This window comes from Vicugna pacos, chromosome 3, assembly GCF_048564905.1.
Source record: "Vicugna pacos chromosome 3, VicPac4, whole genome shotgun sequence".
Taxonomy (NCBI): Eukaryota; Metazoa; Chordata; class Mammalia; order Artiodactyla; family Camelidae; genus Vicugna; species Vicugna pacos.
The window spans coordinates 14728750-14744736 of NC_132989.1; the positions used below are offsets into that span (position 1 = coordinate 14728750).

The window sequence follows — 15987 nt, forward strand, 5'->3', positions numbered from 1 at the left end:
AACTCACTCAACTTCTCTGAGCCTCAGTTTCATTGACAGTAAAGACATGATGATAATAGTATCAATCTCAGAGGATTGTTGTGCAGATCGAATGAGAGGCTGCATATATAGTGCTTACACAGTGTTTGGCACATGGTCATTGCTGAATAAATCTTAATTTCTTTTTTTTTCCCCCAAACTGGATCTTATGGTTGAATGACAGGAAGCCACATGACATTTTGTTGGAGCATCAGTTTTACTCAGAATGATTTTAAGACAAATATTTATATGTTAAACAGACAGAGAAATATTTGTAATAGAATGTAAAATTTGTATGCACTATTAACGTGGAATGTGACCCATTAAAGACATTTTGCCCCTGGGGTAATGGCTCTGGGTTGCATCCCTGAGGTCTGACATTACCCTCTGCTTTAGAGACATCAGAATGGGACCATGTGGAGTGCTGAATTTTAATTCACATGTGCCCCTTTTAAAAGAGATGAATCTGAGGCCCAGAAAAGAGAAAGGGCACATCCAGGTTATTAATGGCAGAACTGGGTCCCCGTTTCCTGCCTCAGTTTCCCCACATGTAAAATGTCTTGTCTGATGAAAGATGCTGGCTCAGCCAGGAGCTTCTACCCCTTTTTGGCAGGAGAGAGGAGCCCTGTGCCTCCCTTAGCTTCTCCAGGCCTCAGAGAGAGTTTCCAGAGAACTATTTTCTGGTGTTAATTCGTTAAGTCTTCTTACTAAGTGAGAATAGCAGCTGGCTGGTGGATTCTGACCTAACATTAAAGTTAATTAGAAATGTCATCCTCCAGGGAACATTTTCCCCTGAGCAAAGAAAGGGACATTAATATTTCAGAACACCTTAGGCTTAATACACAGGCCTCTCACCTTCTGAATGGCACAGGGCTCTACCAGGCCTCCTCCCCACTGCCCTACCTCCGCCTAGTCAGCCCCTTGAAAGTTTAATTTCCTCTCCGACCCAAAGTGTTGTCTCAGAATCTGGGCAGAGACATTCTGAGAAGTATTAGTTAGGAATGCTGATCCCATTTCAGCTTTGGCATGGTGTGTGACCTAGAGAGAGTGTCTTAACCTCTCTGGGGCTTCAGCTTTCCCATCGATAGGGGAGCACTCTTGGTTGGGTGAACACTTGGTACGTGAGAAATGCCAGAAGTTGTTACTGAGCAGCTGCTGAATGAATCTTTCGTATAGCAATGGGACTGCTGAGGGCAGGGGAGGGGCTCAGAACCAGAATGAATTTCTCCAGCTCTAAGGAGCACCACAACCCCAGATCTTTGGTCCCAGGGAATGAAGCTAGGGAGATTCCTGGCCACTAGGCTTTGACTGTTGGCAAACTTGGTGTCCTGAGTGGCTGGAGGCCAACTTAGGCACTGTCTCAGGCTGCATTAATAGTGGTATTGTGCCCAGAACTGAGGAGGGCATAAAGTGCTACCCTAGATCTGATATTCTGCAATATTCAAGTCTCACTAGGGATTGTGTGCTCACACTCACAGAAGCAGCTAAACAGCTCAAGTACCCCTGAAGAGTAGATGGCCAGCCTGAGTCAGATCCTGCAAACCACATCCTGGAGGCCTTCAGCCCTGAGAAGAAAAGACTGGTAGCAGGGACAGCATAGAGCCTGGGGGAGCAGGTGCATGCTGCAGGGCCCTAGAAGGCAGAAAGGGGACCAGAACTATCACCAGGGGCTTTTAGGGGGAGATTTCAACTTGAAAGAAGGAGGTGAGTGCAAATGGCGTAAGCTGTCCAGCAGGCTGCAAGCCCCAAGGTTCCAGCCAAGACTGAACCGTCACGTATCAGGCTGCTGGGAAGTGTCCCTGCCTGGGCCAGAGGGTAGAGGATGTCCTCGGGGAAAACTTCCAATTCAGAGCCTTCCAGTGATAACAAGCAGAGTTCTAACTTCGGGGGTACCAGGCGCTGCTCTCAAGCTTTACATAATGCATCATTATTTACAGAAATGAGTTGATATAAAGGGCTTGGAACAGTAGCTCGTTCTGAGTAAGGACCATATGTGTGTTAGTTATTTTTATTGATTTATTCTTAACTCCATCCTCAGAACCACTCTATGAGGTAAGTACTATTAGTAGCTCCATTATACATATGGGAAACTGAGGTCCCGGGCAGTACCTTGCCCCAGGGCACGCAGTTATTAAATAGCAGAACCCGGATCCAAACTCGGGATCTGGCTCTAGAATCCATGCCCTTCACCACTTTGCCAGCCCCTCTGAGGTGGCAGAGAGAAGCAGCCCACAGGAGACAGGACATTAAGCACAGGCTCGTGGAATGTCAAGCTGGAAGGGCTCCTAACGTTGTGCAGAGCAGGCAAGGGAGGGGCACGGGCCCCATAGCCTGCCAGAAGCACGGGGATTCGCACTGGGTCGTCACCCTGATTCTGTGTTGGAGAGGCTGGAATGAGGTGTCTCCTGGTGGAGGTGGGTTTCTCCCCATCCTCAGTCTCTAGCATCTATGAAGGAGGGCAGAGGTGACCAGGAGGTCAGGCTGTTGGGCTCCTAGGGACAGAGGCCACCGGGCAACTTGGGCAGTTCCAGGGAACAGGGCAAAGCAGCAGCGCCAGACCCTGATCTGGTCCATCTCTTGTTCATTCATTCATGCCGCCTATGTCCCTGCCCCAGGCAAGGCCCCAGACCGACCCGGCAGAGCTCATGGTCTAAGACAGACTCATTCCCAGCCCTGGTGATTCTTAGCGGAGCCAGGAGATAAAGAATTGGTGGCTCACTGCAGTGACTGGCTTTGAAAATGGTAACTTCGATGACGTTACGTCTACCGAGCACCCACCGTGTGCCAAGAGCTGTGTGCCAAGAGCTATGCAGGGCACGGGGCCCTGCCCTGAGGGGCAGGTGGTGTGGGGGAGAGGGGGATGGGCTTGGGAGCTGCATGGTCTGCTGGGGAGGGGTGGTCCACTGGAGCAGACTCTTTAACTTGTTGCCTCCAGTGTGACTGGAGTTCACCTCTGACTCCGAGGTGAAAAATCACATGAGATTGTGCCGAGAGGCTGTAAGATTTGCAGGTTGAGCACCCAGCACCGAGCGTACACACTCAGTAACAAATGCCTGTGGGGCCAGGCCTGCTGCAGGCTCCAGGGATCAGTGAGCCTCCACGGAGCTCGTATTTGAGCTGGGAAATAGACAAGGACAGAGGCCCAACATGACAGGGAGCGTGTTGGATCTCCTGGGTCCTGTTGAAAAGGCCTTGGGCTGGAGCCACACACTGCACTCAAAATGTTATGTGTCCTTGGGCAAGTCATAGCCCTTACCAGGCTTTTGTTTCTCCAGTAGTTTGTTAAGGAGTCTGAGTCCCTGGTCTCCAAGGGTTCTTGCAGCCTGAGTGTCCTGTGATTCTGTGTCCTCTGGGCCTGGGGTGAGCTCCCTGGTGTGAGGTGAGACAGGCGGGCACTGGTCATTGGTGAGGAAAGGGTGGGGACTGGGCCTCCACCAGGGGTGGTCGCCCTCCCACGCTTCCAGCCTGAGATGGACAATGTGTCACCTATGTCCACCTACCTCACCTGAGGCTGCTCCAGCGCACCAGCTAGCTGACCAGGTTTGAGGATAAGCTTGAGCCTGGGGGAGCAGGGGAGGAGGGCCTGCCCCTGGGAAACCACGTGAGGCTTCTGATAGGACGGTCCCACTGGGGTCGGGACACTTGGCTTCAAATTCCCTCATCGCTGAGGCTGAATCTCCTCATGTGTCAGAGCAGGGGAAATTGGCCTTGCCTGCTCCCCACTCCCAGGGTGTCTGTGGGGAGCAGATGCAGTAACGCGTGTGGGAGGATGCAGGAAATGGCACTTACAATGTGGACCTACTACGTGCTAGGCACATCTCATCCCACGCTAATGACAAACCTGGGAGAAGGGCACTGTTATCTCCATCTGATGGACTAGGAGACAACCTTGTGGCCCACAGTTGCACAGCTCATGAGGACCTGGGCTGGGGTTTAGATAAAACCCTGTCTGGTACTGAAGTCTGGGTTCTATTCCTAGCATGTTTGGCATTGAATGTATGAGAGGTGATGGTGTCCCCATTATACGGATGGGAAAACTGGGGCTCAGAACATCATTCACCTAATATGAAAGCTGACAGGGGAGGGTACAGGGCATGCTTGGCTTGCATGAGGTCCTGGGTTCAACCCCCAGTACCTCCATTAAAATAAATAAACCTGATTACCTCCCCCCACAACCCCCTAAATTATAAGGGTTTAAAGAAAAAGAAAATATGTCTAATCCTGTGCCAGAAAGACAGCAGCTGTTTGTGGTGTGGCAGTGGCAGACGGGGGAGGCCAGGGCTTAGCAACTGGGATTCATTATGCCTAGGAAGTTCTGGAAAGCTCAGTGCCTGATTCCTACAGGCACCCAAATAGCGCAAAAACTCACCCAGACCTAAGGGATGAGTAAGTCCCAAGCCCTTCCTTAGTGGCCCCAGTTTGGGCAATGGGGGAGTCCCTGGTTTGTGGCTGTTGGTGACAATGACCACAGGTGACCTTGCTGGGATTCAGGTGGCCAAGCAAGGTGATGGGGAAGCATGTTTCGGAGTCAAGACCTGAGTTCAAATCAGCCTAGAGTCAGAATGTCCAGCATGCATGCTGTTGGGAGGCAGAGGCGCCAACTGCGGCACTGGCTCTGCCCTTTGTGGTTGAGGGCACTTGCGCACCGTTTCACCTTTCTGGGCCTCATTTCTTCTTCCATGAAATGGGAGTAATGATGCCCAGGAACAGTGTGAGGATAAAGGAGACAAACTGTATGCAGCCCTCAGGTCCCAGGACAGGGACTGGTGCACGATGAGGACTCAGGAAATGGTGGGTGGTGCTCCATCACTGTCACTGTTATTTCTCTGTGTCCCCTCCTGCCTTACAGTGCGGAAACAGGAAATTATAAAAGTGACAGAGCAGCTGATTGAAGCCATAAGCAATGGAGATTTTGAGTCCTACACGTGAGTCGGCTGGGCCCATTCTGCATGTCCTGCCTGGATTGTTGATCAGGGGTCACTGATGGCTAATTTGGGGGTCCTCATCTCTGACCCTCATTCACTCACTCTGCATGTGCTGTGAATCAGGCTGAACTCATATTTCTGGTTTGCATTCAGACTTTATGCTTTTATTAAGCTTTCAGCTCACACCACTTTATATCTCAGTCCTGCTCCTCCTCCTTCTCCTATCTTGTTCCCCAGGAGGAATGCCGACAAAACACTTTTGCTTCCCCAAGCATGAGCCTCCTCAGGAGATGAGCTGGGCAGGAGGGAGGCAGGCCCCTCCTCAGTCCTGCCTCATGGGCCTGAGTCCTCACCCTGGACCTCTTCAGTTCTCTGACCTCACATGGGCAGGAGTGGGCAGGAATCCATAGGGTGTGACCTCCAGTGAGCAGGGGTGAGCAAAAGAACCCCTAAAAGTAACCTTACATCCTCTGGAGGATAAGGCAGAGCGCACAAAAATAACATAAAATGAAACAGGTGGCATGAGACATCCCTACACACCTGGACCAGCCTTGGAGGGGCGGCTGTATGCAAAGGCTTGGCTGGAGCGCCCCCTGGTGGTCACCATCACCCTTGCTGGTCTGGCCCCAAACCGGCCCTCAGCTGCTCCAAACAGGCCCTCAGCTGGCCCCAGGGTGATCTCGCTAGGATTCTGGGCTGAGGCCTCATCGTCTTGGCCAGAGCTGGCAAGGCCTGGGCCTGGAGACCCAACATGTACTTTCTGGCGGACAAAAGCTGCCAACTAAGGGCCTATTGGGATCAAGTAAAGTGGGACTAACCTGGCCAGGCTTTGCTCTTTGGGCTTCCTGTTCCTGGTTTCCATTATGCCCAGGAGCTAAAATTTGTCTCCCAGAGGCTTGGCAGGCCAGGTGCATTCTAACTGTGGGAGGGTCTCAGCAGCAGCGGGTGGCAAAGCCCCAGCAATCGGATTATCTCTGGAGGAACAAGGACTTTGGAAGGTGCAGGTGTGAGACCGAGGCCGCATGTACATGTAAGTGTGATGCACTTGGCCACACGTGCACGTTTGTGACTATGTGCACAAGGGGTGTGCGTGGGTGTGTGTGCACGTGTGCTCCTGGGGGTTGCATAAAAACATGGAAATGCGTTGTTGAACGGGTCTTGCATTCAGCCCTAGAAAGAGTTAAGTCAGCCATGGGAGATCCGGAAAGTGGGTCTGGAGGACACAGACAAGGCGGGAGGGATGAGAGATGGCTCCTCTGGACCCCAAGCCTCCCGCCTCTGTGATGTCACTTCCTCTGGCACCTGCAGCCTACTCTAGGTTCTGACCTTTTGCCCTGACCTCTGGGGCCTGTGGTACCCTGAGTCTGGCCCTGCTAAGCCTCTGCTTCCCAGCATGTGGTACGGAGTTGGAGCAGACGGTCTCTGAGTCCCTTCAGACGCTGGGAAGCCCAGAGACTTCCTGGAGAGGGGTTCCGCTGGGGAAGTGGTTGGGGGTGCTTAGTCTCCCAGACAATCAGGACTAAGACCCCCAGCTTTGAATGATTCTTGAGCTGGAAGAGCCCCAAGCATCCCATGTGGTCTGAGCACAACCCCCCGGCCCCTAGCTAATCCATCTGGAGAAACTGAGGTCCTGAGTAGAGAAGCAAGTTGTTTGGAGTCACAAAGACCAGACAGCACAGAGCAAGGACGGAGCGCCCTGCACTCACCACGGAGTCCGGCTTAGATGATGCTGGGCCTGGCACTCTCCTCCAGTATCTTCAGTCCCTCCCCAAGTCCGGATCTTTGCTTATCTTGGGGGACTTCCTGTCCGTGGCTTCACTGTTGTCATCACAGGGATCCATGTTGGGCCACAACAATCCCAGAGACCTGGGGGTGGAGGAGACAGTTTTTTCCTGCCTTAGTCTGGCTGTCAGGGCCTCCCAGAAAACAGACCTGGGAAGGAGCACTGAGCTGAAAATACACGGCAGAGGGCCTCCTCGGCCAGGCCCTGGGCTCCTTCCTCCCAGGCACTACTTCTTGGAGTGATGTTTTCCTCATCTTACAGAAGAAGGAACGATAGGAAGGCTGCTGCCAACAATAGGGCGCCTTTGTTTAACGTAGCAAAATGCTGTTCCTTCCAGGGACACACCTGCTTGGTGAACAGAAGTTACTTTAAAGTGAAGGAAAAGGTGTCTCTGCCCTAGGAAGGCAAATTAGGAAAAGCTCCCTCTGGATGGATCTGCTGTCCTGAGCAGGGGATGCAATTTCGGGAGTGGTGTACAGGCTGAATTATCCCCGTTGGTGCCCTAGTGCAGTGCACAACTGCACGACATTCACGTTGCTGTTGCTTAGAGAGGTTAAGCCACTTGTTGAGGGTCTCATAACCTGTAAGTGGCAGGGCCACGACCTGGCCCCAGGCTTCCCAGTTCTGAATGGCACTGGCCAGTCCGCTGTGCCCCATACGGTCACTGTACAAGCCCTTTCCCATCCGCCAACCTCAGTGACCCTGTGAGGTGGGTGCAGTCACTCTAATTTCACAGGCGCAGCCTCCTGGGGTCCAGGCCCCTGGAATTGGAGGAGGGGGGCTCCGAGAGGCCATCCCAGCCCCTCTCTCCTCTGACTTCCTCCCTCCAGGAAGATGTGTGACCCCGGGATGACAGCCTTCGAACCCGAGGCCCTGGGGAACCTGGTCGAGGGCCTGGACTTCCATCGATTCTATTTTGAAAACCGTGAGCAATCCCTTCCCTCTGGGCTGCCTGTTGTCTGCTCTTGTTCGTGTCCTGCCGGATGGCACAGCAGGGTGACAGGCAGGGCCCCCCGGGGCGGCTCAGGAACCAGCGAAGAGGAAGAGCCCATGTGGACAGGGGTTGGTACCATCTTGGTTCCCTCTCCTAACTCTGGCCCGTCCGCCTGTCCCTGCTGTGGCTGAGGATGGGGACCTGGGATAAGTGTGACAAGCTCTCCCAGCCCTCTCCTGCCGATGACCCTGGGAGGGCCTGGGGGAGGCCTTTACTCCCACTCCACAGATCAGGGAGCCTTCCCACCAGGGTGCACCCCCAAGTTACAGTCACCTTAATGCCTGTGGCCACCCCAGCTGCCCAGCTGGTTACAAACTGGCGTGTGGGTGGGCAGTCTGGGGAAGAGAGGACCAAGCTCACACTGCTGTGCCCTGCCTGTTTGTCTAGGTCTCTGTCCGCATGTCTGTCCTTCCCGGGTTTCTCCTTTGCAGGAGAGACCTTGGCAGCTTTGCAACCAGGGGCTGTCCGGGGGCTGAGGCTGCGCCTGACCTAGGGCACTTTCTGCCTGTGTCCGCATCTCACCTTGGCCAGGGGTCAGATAAGGACAAACCAAAGCACATGCAGGTTAGACTCACGCAGCTCAGGACCCACAGGAAGGCCCTGGCGGTGGTCCAGGGTCCTCCAGAGGGAAGGCACGTATCACTGAGGCTACACTAGGTGATTTCTGGTGCTTTGGGACACCAATGGAAAAAGCACTGGTTCACACAGTGAGAAAGTTGGTGCCTTTCTAAATTCTCCTCAATACATCTGGCTCCTTCAAGAGGAAAGGCTCAGTTTGGTGCTAGTCTGTCTTAAACATCCAGTGCTTTATAATTCACCTTGTTACCAAAAAGAGAGCAGTCTCAGGCTCAGATCCCTTGCAGGCGAAAGCATGGAGCTCGGATTACATAACTTGATTTCATTTTCGCTGGACTTACTATTAAAATTGTATTCTGTGGGACTGGTTGTTCATTAATGATTGTGGTAGGAATTTTTCTTTTAAAATAAATTTTTATAAATTAATGAAGTGAATTGATTTAAGGAAATAGGTTCAGGAAGTAAGTACAGGTGGCACTCGTAGATGGTAAAAATACAGGTGGTACTTAAGCGACTGATGTTGGACCTAGTCCAACTCTACCATACAGAAGGGGAAACTGAGGTCCAGAGAGGGGAAGTGACTTGTCCAAAGGAACCCAGAAAGCGGGTGGTAGAACCCCATCCTGACTCCCTCCAGTGCCCCCTTCTTTCCCTTGCTCCCCTCTCACCTGGGCATTAATGTCCCCTAACTGGATACCCCTCTCCTGCCTACACGCGGTCTGACTGCATCTTAGTATAAGGGCTCAAGAGCACCCCCAAAATAGCTGTGAAGAAGGAAGCGGCATTTTCCTTTGACAAATCAAACTCTGATTTTCTAAGGCTAGCAATGCAGGTTGAATGTGAAGAGAGGTGGCTGGCCCCACTGTCCCCATCACCCTGGAGCTCCCTAGCTGATCATGGTGGCCATCTCTATACTGGCCTATCCTCTAGGGGGCGCTGGTTCCCCAGAGTGAACGCAATCCCCACAGAGCAGAGACCAAACAGAGCTGGCTCTAAAGGCTCCGGGATGGCAAAAGGGGAAAAACAGGGGAGGCCGTGCCAGCCCGTGGCCTGTATTCAGGCAGCAAGCCCATCATAGCACCGGCCCCCTGCACTCTGGGCTTGGACGTCTAGTCACATCAAAGTACCCACGAGAGCAAGACCCAGCGTAACTGCATGCCCTCAGCCAAGTCCCACCCTCCTGTCAGCTTTTTCCAGCTGGAGGACCCTTCTCCCACCCTAGCCACGAAGGTGGATGTGGGAAGCCTACAGTCTGTTCAAAAGTTACCACATGAGGGTGGCCATCTCTCAGGACCCCAGCTCTTGCTGACAGTAGCAAGGCCCAGTGCCCTCAACAGTGCTAAGTTCTGTTTGTCCCTTTTGGGATTGTTCTAGATTGTCCTAATTCAGTCCCACCTGGAGACTGACTTCTTTTAGGTTCTACTGCATTTCTTTCAGAAACTGGCCCAGCTTTGGATAAGTCTGATTGCTTCTCTGGACCTCAGTTTCCAGGTCTGCTCAGGGATACAGTGAACCAGACGGTGTTGAGTGCCTCCAGCCCTGGATGCTGTCAAGGATGCTTATGGAGGCCTCCTTGCACTCTGTGGGAGGGCCCCTGGGTGACCTCTGAGGTCACTCCCAAGCCTATAAAGCAAAAGCTCTGCGCTCTCTCTGTCCAAGAGACCAGAATTGTTAAAGTCTGTTAGTCAACGTATTTAAGGCTTAGTGATTTTGAGTCATTTATCCAAGGCCTACGCATAGTTGACTGTAATATTTTGGAGTGGATATTATTGGGTGCTTTCTGTAGTCCAAAAAAAAAATAACAATTTTACGTTTTTCAGGAAATCATTGGCTTACAGACTTGGCTGGGCATCAGAACCAGAGGATGAGAAAGGGGAGGGAGCTTTTTAATATTATAGATTCTTGAACTGGCTTCACCAAGGGTGGGGCTGGGCAGTCTATATTTAATGTCAGCTCTCCATGGGGTTCAGACCTACATTTGGGCTACTCTAAAGGGAGGCACGAGGGTTCCTCTGAAGCCCAAGACCCTGGTGACCCCTGTCCAGCCCCTCCCTAGGCTGTTGTCTTTCTATGCTTTTGGTTTTTATCTTGCTGAAGAAATTGAGAGTTCCTAGAACCAAGGTGATGATGATGATGACAGTAATAACAGCTCCTGTTTCACGTAGAGAGAGCTGGCTTCCATTCCTTTTGTCGGTTCTCTCGTGGTTACAAGAGCCAAGCATTTCCCCTCTGGAAAGCTCCATGACCTCACCCCATGACCGCCAGCACCATCCTTATAATTCCAAGCTTCTAAGATTCTACCATTTTAATATTCTCCAAGTTTCCATAATGCTATACGTTGAGAACAGAGGTGGCAAATGAGGGGCCCACAAGCCACATCGGGACTACATGTATGTTTCGTGTGGTCTACATGATGCTTTAAATTTGAACTAGAGGCTAATAATTTAAAATGAGGCATTTACATGTAAAAATCCAGATTTCTGGATTCTCTTGAAAAATCAGAAAGTGTGGCAACATGGGTCCCACTTATTCACATAGCAAATACCAGGGAAGCTGCGCACAGGGCACCTCTGTAGAAGGGACGTGGTGCCCTGTCTCCACCACTCCCTATTGCTCCCTGACCCAGAGACAAAAGGTCAGTTGTCATTTAGCATCTTAGACCCAGCTCAGCTCCCTTGCTTATGTACTCACCAGGCCTCTGTAGGGATCTGGGTTGAGACTCTGGTCTAAGTTCATCTGATTCTACGTTCATCTGTGTGTGTGGTGAGATGCTGTGATTCTAAAATTCCATTTCCCTGTGTTTGAAGAATTCAGCTTGTCTTGCAGTCCACTGTAGCTAAGCTGGGATATGCTCTAGTCAACTACAGGTTCTGCCTTGACTCCCAGGTAGCTGAGCCCTGTCACAGAGACCCCCTCTTCTGGAAATGAGGCAGGCAGAGGTGCCTGTGCTGAGGGGGCTGCTGGGAGCTGGGGAAGTGAAGGAAATGAGAGTCAGGAGGCCCCCTGGGTGCAACTCCTCTGCCCCCTCCCATCCCCGCCTCCAGTGTGGTCCCGGAACAGCAAGCCTGTGCACACCACCATCCTGAACCCCCACATCCACCTGATGGGCGACGAGTCAGCCTGCATCGCCTACATCCGCATCACGCAGTACCTGGATGCAGGCGGCATCCCTCGCACTGCGCAGTCGGAGGAGACCCGCGTGTGGCACCGCCGAGATGGCAAATGGCAGATTGTCCACTTCCACAGATCTGGGGCGCCCTCCGTCCTGCCCCAGTAAGAGCCCCTCCTTCCTGCCACCTGTCATTTAGGACCATCTAAAAGAATGGGGTGGTGTCAGTCTGGAGGTGGTACACCTTGGGGAACCTGGCTGCTGGATGGCTGTGAGGTGGGGGTGGGAGGACCACAGTGGGGAGATCAGGCCTGCAGGTCTGGGAGCAGGGGCGGGGGGCGGTGCATGAGGTAGGTGGGACCCATAGAAGGCAGCGTGAACTCCCTCTAAGGAGGTGCGGGAGGGTGGTTGCTCAAGGAAGCACCACATCACCACTGCACATACCATGTCTTACAGCTGAAGGACCAGGCTGGGGGCACCGTACCGCAGAGATCCACTCTTTGTCCGTGGAATGTGGCTGCTGGTTCTTCCACTTGGATTTTGCTGGAATTCCCTCAATCACACCATCCCGCTGCCATCACTGTCACCTTCATACCTGTGTCAAGAAAACCTGCCTGTTTGCAAAAGCTATCACGACTTCAGAGCAAATGGCCACATCTCCCCATCCCCACCTGTCACTCTCGCTCTCTGTCCTCGGCCAGGGAGGGGCTTCCTCAGGCCCAGGTGCCCGGGGTGCCAGCCCCTGGACCCCCCTCCCAGCTGCCGTTGGCCTGGTCTTGCCTTGGCTGTAGGCCCGAGCGCCCAGCTGTGTGTTCCCTCAGGGGCTGGGGAGGAGGGGCGCAGTCAGGAGGAATGTGGCATCTGCCTGGCCGTCTCCCTGATCTCTCCTCTTCCGAGGCCTCCCAGGGAAGGGCAGATGAAGCCCCAACTCCCAGAGCCAACCTCCCCTGTGGGAGAGGGCGAGAGAGGAGCAGACGCCAGGAGCCTCCTGCCTCAAACTGCCTTCCTAGCTCTTCTCCCATCCTGTCCTGCCCTCCTGGTCTGCAGCTGACCCTCCTCCCTCAGTGTGGGGGGGCGCGATCCTCTCAGGGTGCCCCCATTTCTTTCCTCCTTCTGCTGATGTCCCCTCCAGCACTAACCGCCCCTTCCACCCTTCCATCAGGCCCGGGGAATTCCAGCTTCGTCACATCCGAGGAGAGAATCTGATTGCTTTTTGGGGGCAAAAGAAAACAACGTTTAGGTATCACTTCTACTTGGACCGCATGCCTTTTTATAGCCAAACTTCTGTGTGTTTCGTAAATGGATTTCACGTTAATGGATATTTATGTAATAACTAGACCTCTCAGATTATTGTGAGAATGGTTGGGTTGGGAAGGAAAGTGGGAAGAGGTTGAGGGGTAGTTTTTTCTGTTCAAGGTCTTTTTGTTTTTTTCTTTCTTTCTTTCTTTCCTTTTTTTTTTTGGTCATCTCTGAGATGGACTTTGTCACTTGTGGTTATCTGGGGCGGAGGTGGACTCAGCCCCGGGGAAAGGATCTCTCTGACATTTCAGACCCAAGTTTCCCTTCAGGACTGGAGAAGCATCACATGGTAGTGCTGACGAAGAAACAGCAAATCAGGGCAGAGAGAGTAGGGGAGGTTGTCAGGATGGCAGTGTCTAGGCTTTTCCTTGCTTGCCTCCCAAACCGGGGTCCTTACTACCATGCTTCCCAGGATTTCCTCCCACCACATCTGTGTACCACCCCTGGCGCCCCCCACCCACCCACCTCTGAGGGGTTCACGAGCATGTGTCTTCATGCGGGTCCAAAAAGAGCGCTGCAATTTCTACTCTTCACACCTCCTCCTGCAGTCGTGGGTTCATATCTTTCTTTTCCTTTCTCTTTCCCTCTTCCCTTGGGAATTGACTCTGATGTGGAATGCCTTGGCACGTCCACTAGGATCTACTGTCTGCACTGTTTTCTTTGCATGACTTTATATGCAGTAAGTATGTTGAAAAAAAAAAGAAAAGAGGAAAAAACACTCAGCAAAATCAATCTACATGTTTTGGACAAAAAAAAAAGAGGTTGTATTCTCAGTGTCCGACTCGGAATTATGTTGCTGCCTCTCTGTGCTTTTGGCCTCTGTGTGGCCGTGTTTTGCCAGCATGAGATACTGTCCCCTCTTGGAGGATTTTAGGGGAGGAAGAGCCACATCCCCAGGGATTTGGAGGAGGCTCTGGTTCCCCCAAACCCCTGGGGAATCCTGGGTGTTGAGTGGAGCAGGACTGATGTGGGTGTTTGACCCAGGACTTTCTGAGTTTTTCCCGATCACAAGCTGTCTGCTGGGCTCATTCTGTCGGCAAGGGCTGCTGCCCCCGGTACAGGTGAGGCAGGCTGGGCGGGGGCTACAGGCCAGGAGAGAGGCTGCCCAGCCCTCCTGGTCTCCAAACTGGTCGATCACTGGCCTCCACCCTTGGCAGAGACCCTACTGCCGAGGCCCAGGGTGGGCACTTGACCTGCCCCAGGTCCAGAGGGCTTCCCAGTAAGGCCCAGTGATCCCAGCATCCCAGCAGCAAAACCACCTGCCTCCCTTGTGAGCTGCCAGCTCCCACAGCCATCCCCAAGCCAAAGGTGAGGGGCTGCTGCTATTACCAAGGCAAAGTCTGGTCCTTCTTCAGCCTCAGTTTCCCCTCCCCTCCGTTCAAAGGGTTAAATGTTCCCGCCCAGCCTATGTTGCAGGGGTGCTGGGGTGGGGATCAAATAAGATGGTGAGGTGAAGCCCAGTACGCCCATGAGAACCAACAGGGTGAGTCACTGGCTGGTCTTCCATTCCTCTCTGGGCCTGTCCAGTCCCCCTGCCCTCCCCCGCCCACCCCTCATCCCCCTCTTTGGTGCCTGTCCGCTGCTGATTCGCAGTGGACTGTGGGGGAAAGAGCCATGGTTTGGGGGTTATTAGGATTCCATTCGCATCTCTGATCAGACTCACTCTGTGACTTTGGGCAGGTCCTTTCCTTGCTCTGGCCCTCGGTTCCCCACCAGAGGAAGCTGAGCTAGAGGACACCAAAGTCCTGCCTTTTACCTGCTGACACACTTCCTGTCCACTGTGCCCCTCTCTGGGTACCAGAGAAGGAGAGGCCAGTCCCTACTCCAGGCCAAGATGGCCCCACTGCAAAGGCCACACCTGTGGGTGGGCAGTCAGCTGGTGTAGACGCCAGGGCACCAGCGTGATCCTGAGGCAGCCGGCAGGGGAGACTGGCAGACAAAGTGGCCCAGAGCCGACCCCCCACCAGACAGTCAGACATCCTATAGATGCAAAAAATCCAGCCCTACGACAAGTCCCAGGCTCCAGCATGCAAACGCGTTAACGGGAAAGCATTCTCCCGGACGTGCGCCCAGCGAGCGCTGACCCTGACCCCTGGCCTCCTGTCTCCCTTCAAGGGGAGACCCCTTAGGGGATGTATTTGCCAGACTCCCCGTGCTGGTTTCTTTGTTACTATTTGTTTGGGGGTTTGTTTCAATTCTCTCTTTTCTTTTTTTAAAAAATCTGTGGCTGTGAACTTGAATGACCACTGCTCAAACTTTCTGCTATTGTGGGCTTGGGGGTGGGAAGAAGGGGTGTCTGTTTTATTCTTGGTGTTTTCAGTGCAATAAATAGCTACAAACTTCTGTGCCCTCACTGTCTCCCTGTCTCGGTCAAGCAGGGCCCTGGGAGAGTATTTCCTGTTCTAGATCTCTCCAGTTGCGAAATAAAAGCCCAGGTCTTCATTCTGATTGGACCCACTTGGTCACATGCTCAAGGCTGAGCCAATCAGTGTGGGATTATGCTCGGACCGCGTGCCCCAGCCTCAGAGCCAGGGATGGGGCTGGCTGCCTCTCAGGCGCACGAGGTGCCCTTACTAGAGCAAGGGGTGGACATGGGTTGCCACCAACAGCCAACAGCGGAGTCTCCCTCAGTGGCCAGGGACAAGGCTCTTCTCCTCCAGGCCTCGGTTTCCTTGTACAGTGAGGCGGTTTTTCCAAAAGTCCCTCCCCACCCGTTCTGTTTCCTCCACCCAGTCTCACAGACAAGCCCCCAGGATTCAGAGCCCCTGTAGAGGGGTTGAGGGAAGGGCCTCTTCCCACAGACTGTCTGCGACAGAGTGCCTGGGGCGGGGGCCTTGGGGCTGGAGAGAGGGACGGCGTGAGAGGCTCCACGGGGGAAGGGAGGCCACTGCCGCATTAGAGGCTGCTTTGGTTCCCTGAGCCCAAGCTGCTCAGGCTGAGCCAGGGTGGTGATGCAGAGGCTTCGGCCCCCTCAGGCCACGACAGGGTGACTGGCCACCCATCCTGTTTGCTGACATGTAATTTCCAGTGTGAAACCAGCAGTCCCAGGCTAACCAGATGAGTTGCTCATTGTAAGCCATCCCCTCACCAAAGAGGACTGATTTCACAGCGCTGGGGGCTGTGTCTTCTGAAGCCTAAGGTCCTGTCCAGACTATGCTCCAGAATTCCCACACCAGCCGCTCTCTCTCCTGGTCTATCCTGGCTGCTGGCATGGGAGGCGGCCAGGGGGCATGTCTGTGGGGTTGTGCCCCTTGCACATGTGAGGCCCTTGCTGAAAAGGGCA

At 53.4% G+C, this 15987-nt stretch overlaps 1 protein-coding gene across 10 annotated transcripts in view; it reads left to right on the forward strand.

Annotated features, from left to right (window-relative positions):
- Nucleotides 1–15047, forward strand: part of CAMK2A (calcium/calmodulin dependent protein kinase II alpha) — a 62161-nt gene extending 47114 nt beyond the window's left edge. For 5 of the 10 annotated variants that reach the window (XM_072954871.1, XM_072954872.1, XM_072954870.1 and 2 more), the window contains 3 exons: nt 4868–4943; nt 7557–7651; nt 11341–11573. In XM_072954871.1, coding sequence (XP_072810972.1) covers nt 4868–4943; nt 7557–7651; nt 11341–11573 — 404 coding nt within the window. Of the gene's footprint in view, nt 1–4867; nt 4944–5835; nt 5974–7556; nt 7652–11340; nt 11574–11861 lie in introns of those variants that run through there. The other 5 variants (XM_072954829.1, XM_072954837.1, XM_072954854.1 and 2 more) reach the window with 3 other exon arrangements.
- Nucleotides 15048–15987: the final 940 nt, after the last annotated feature.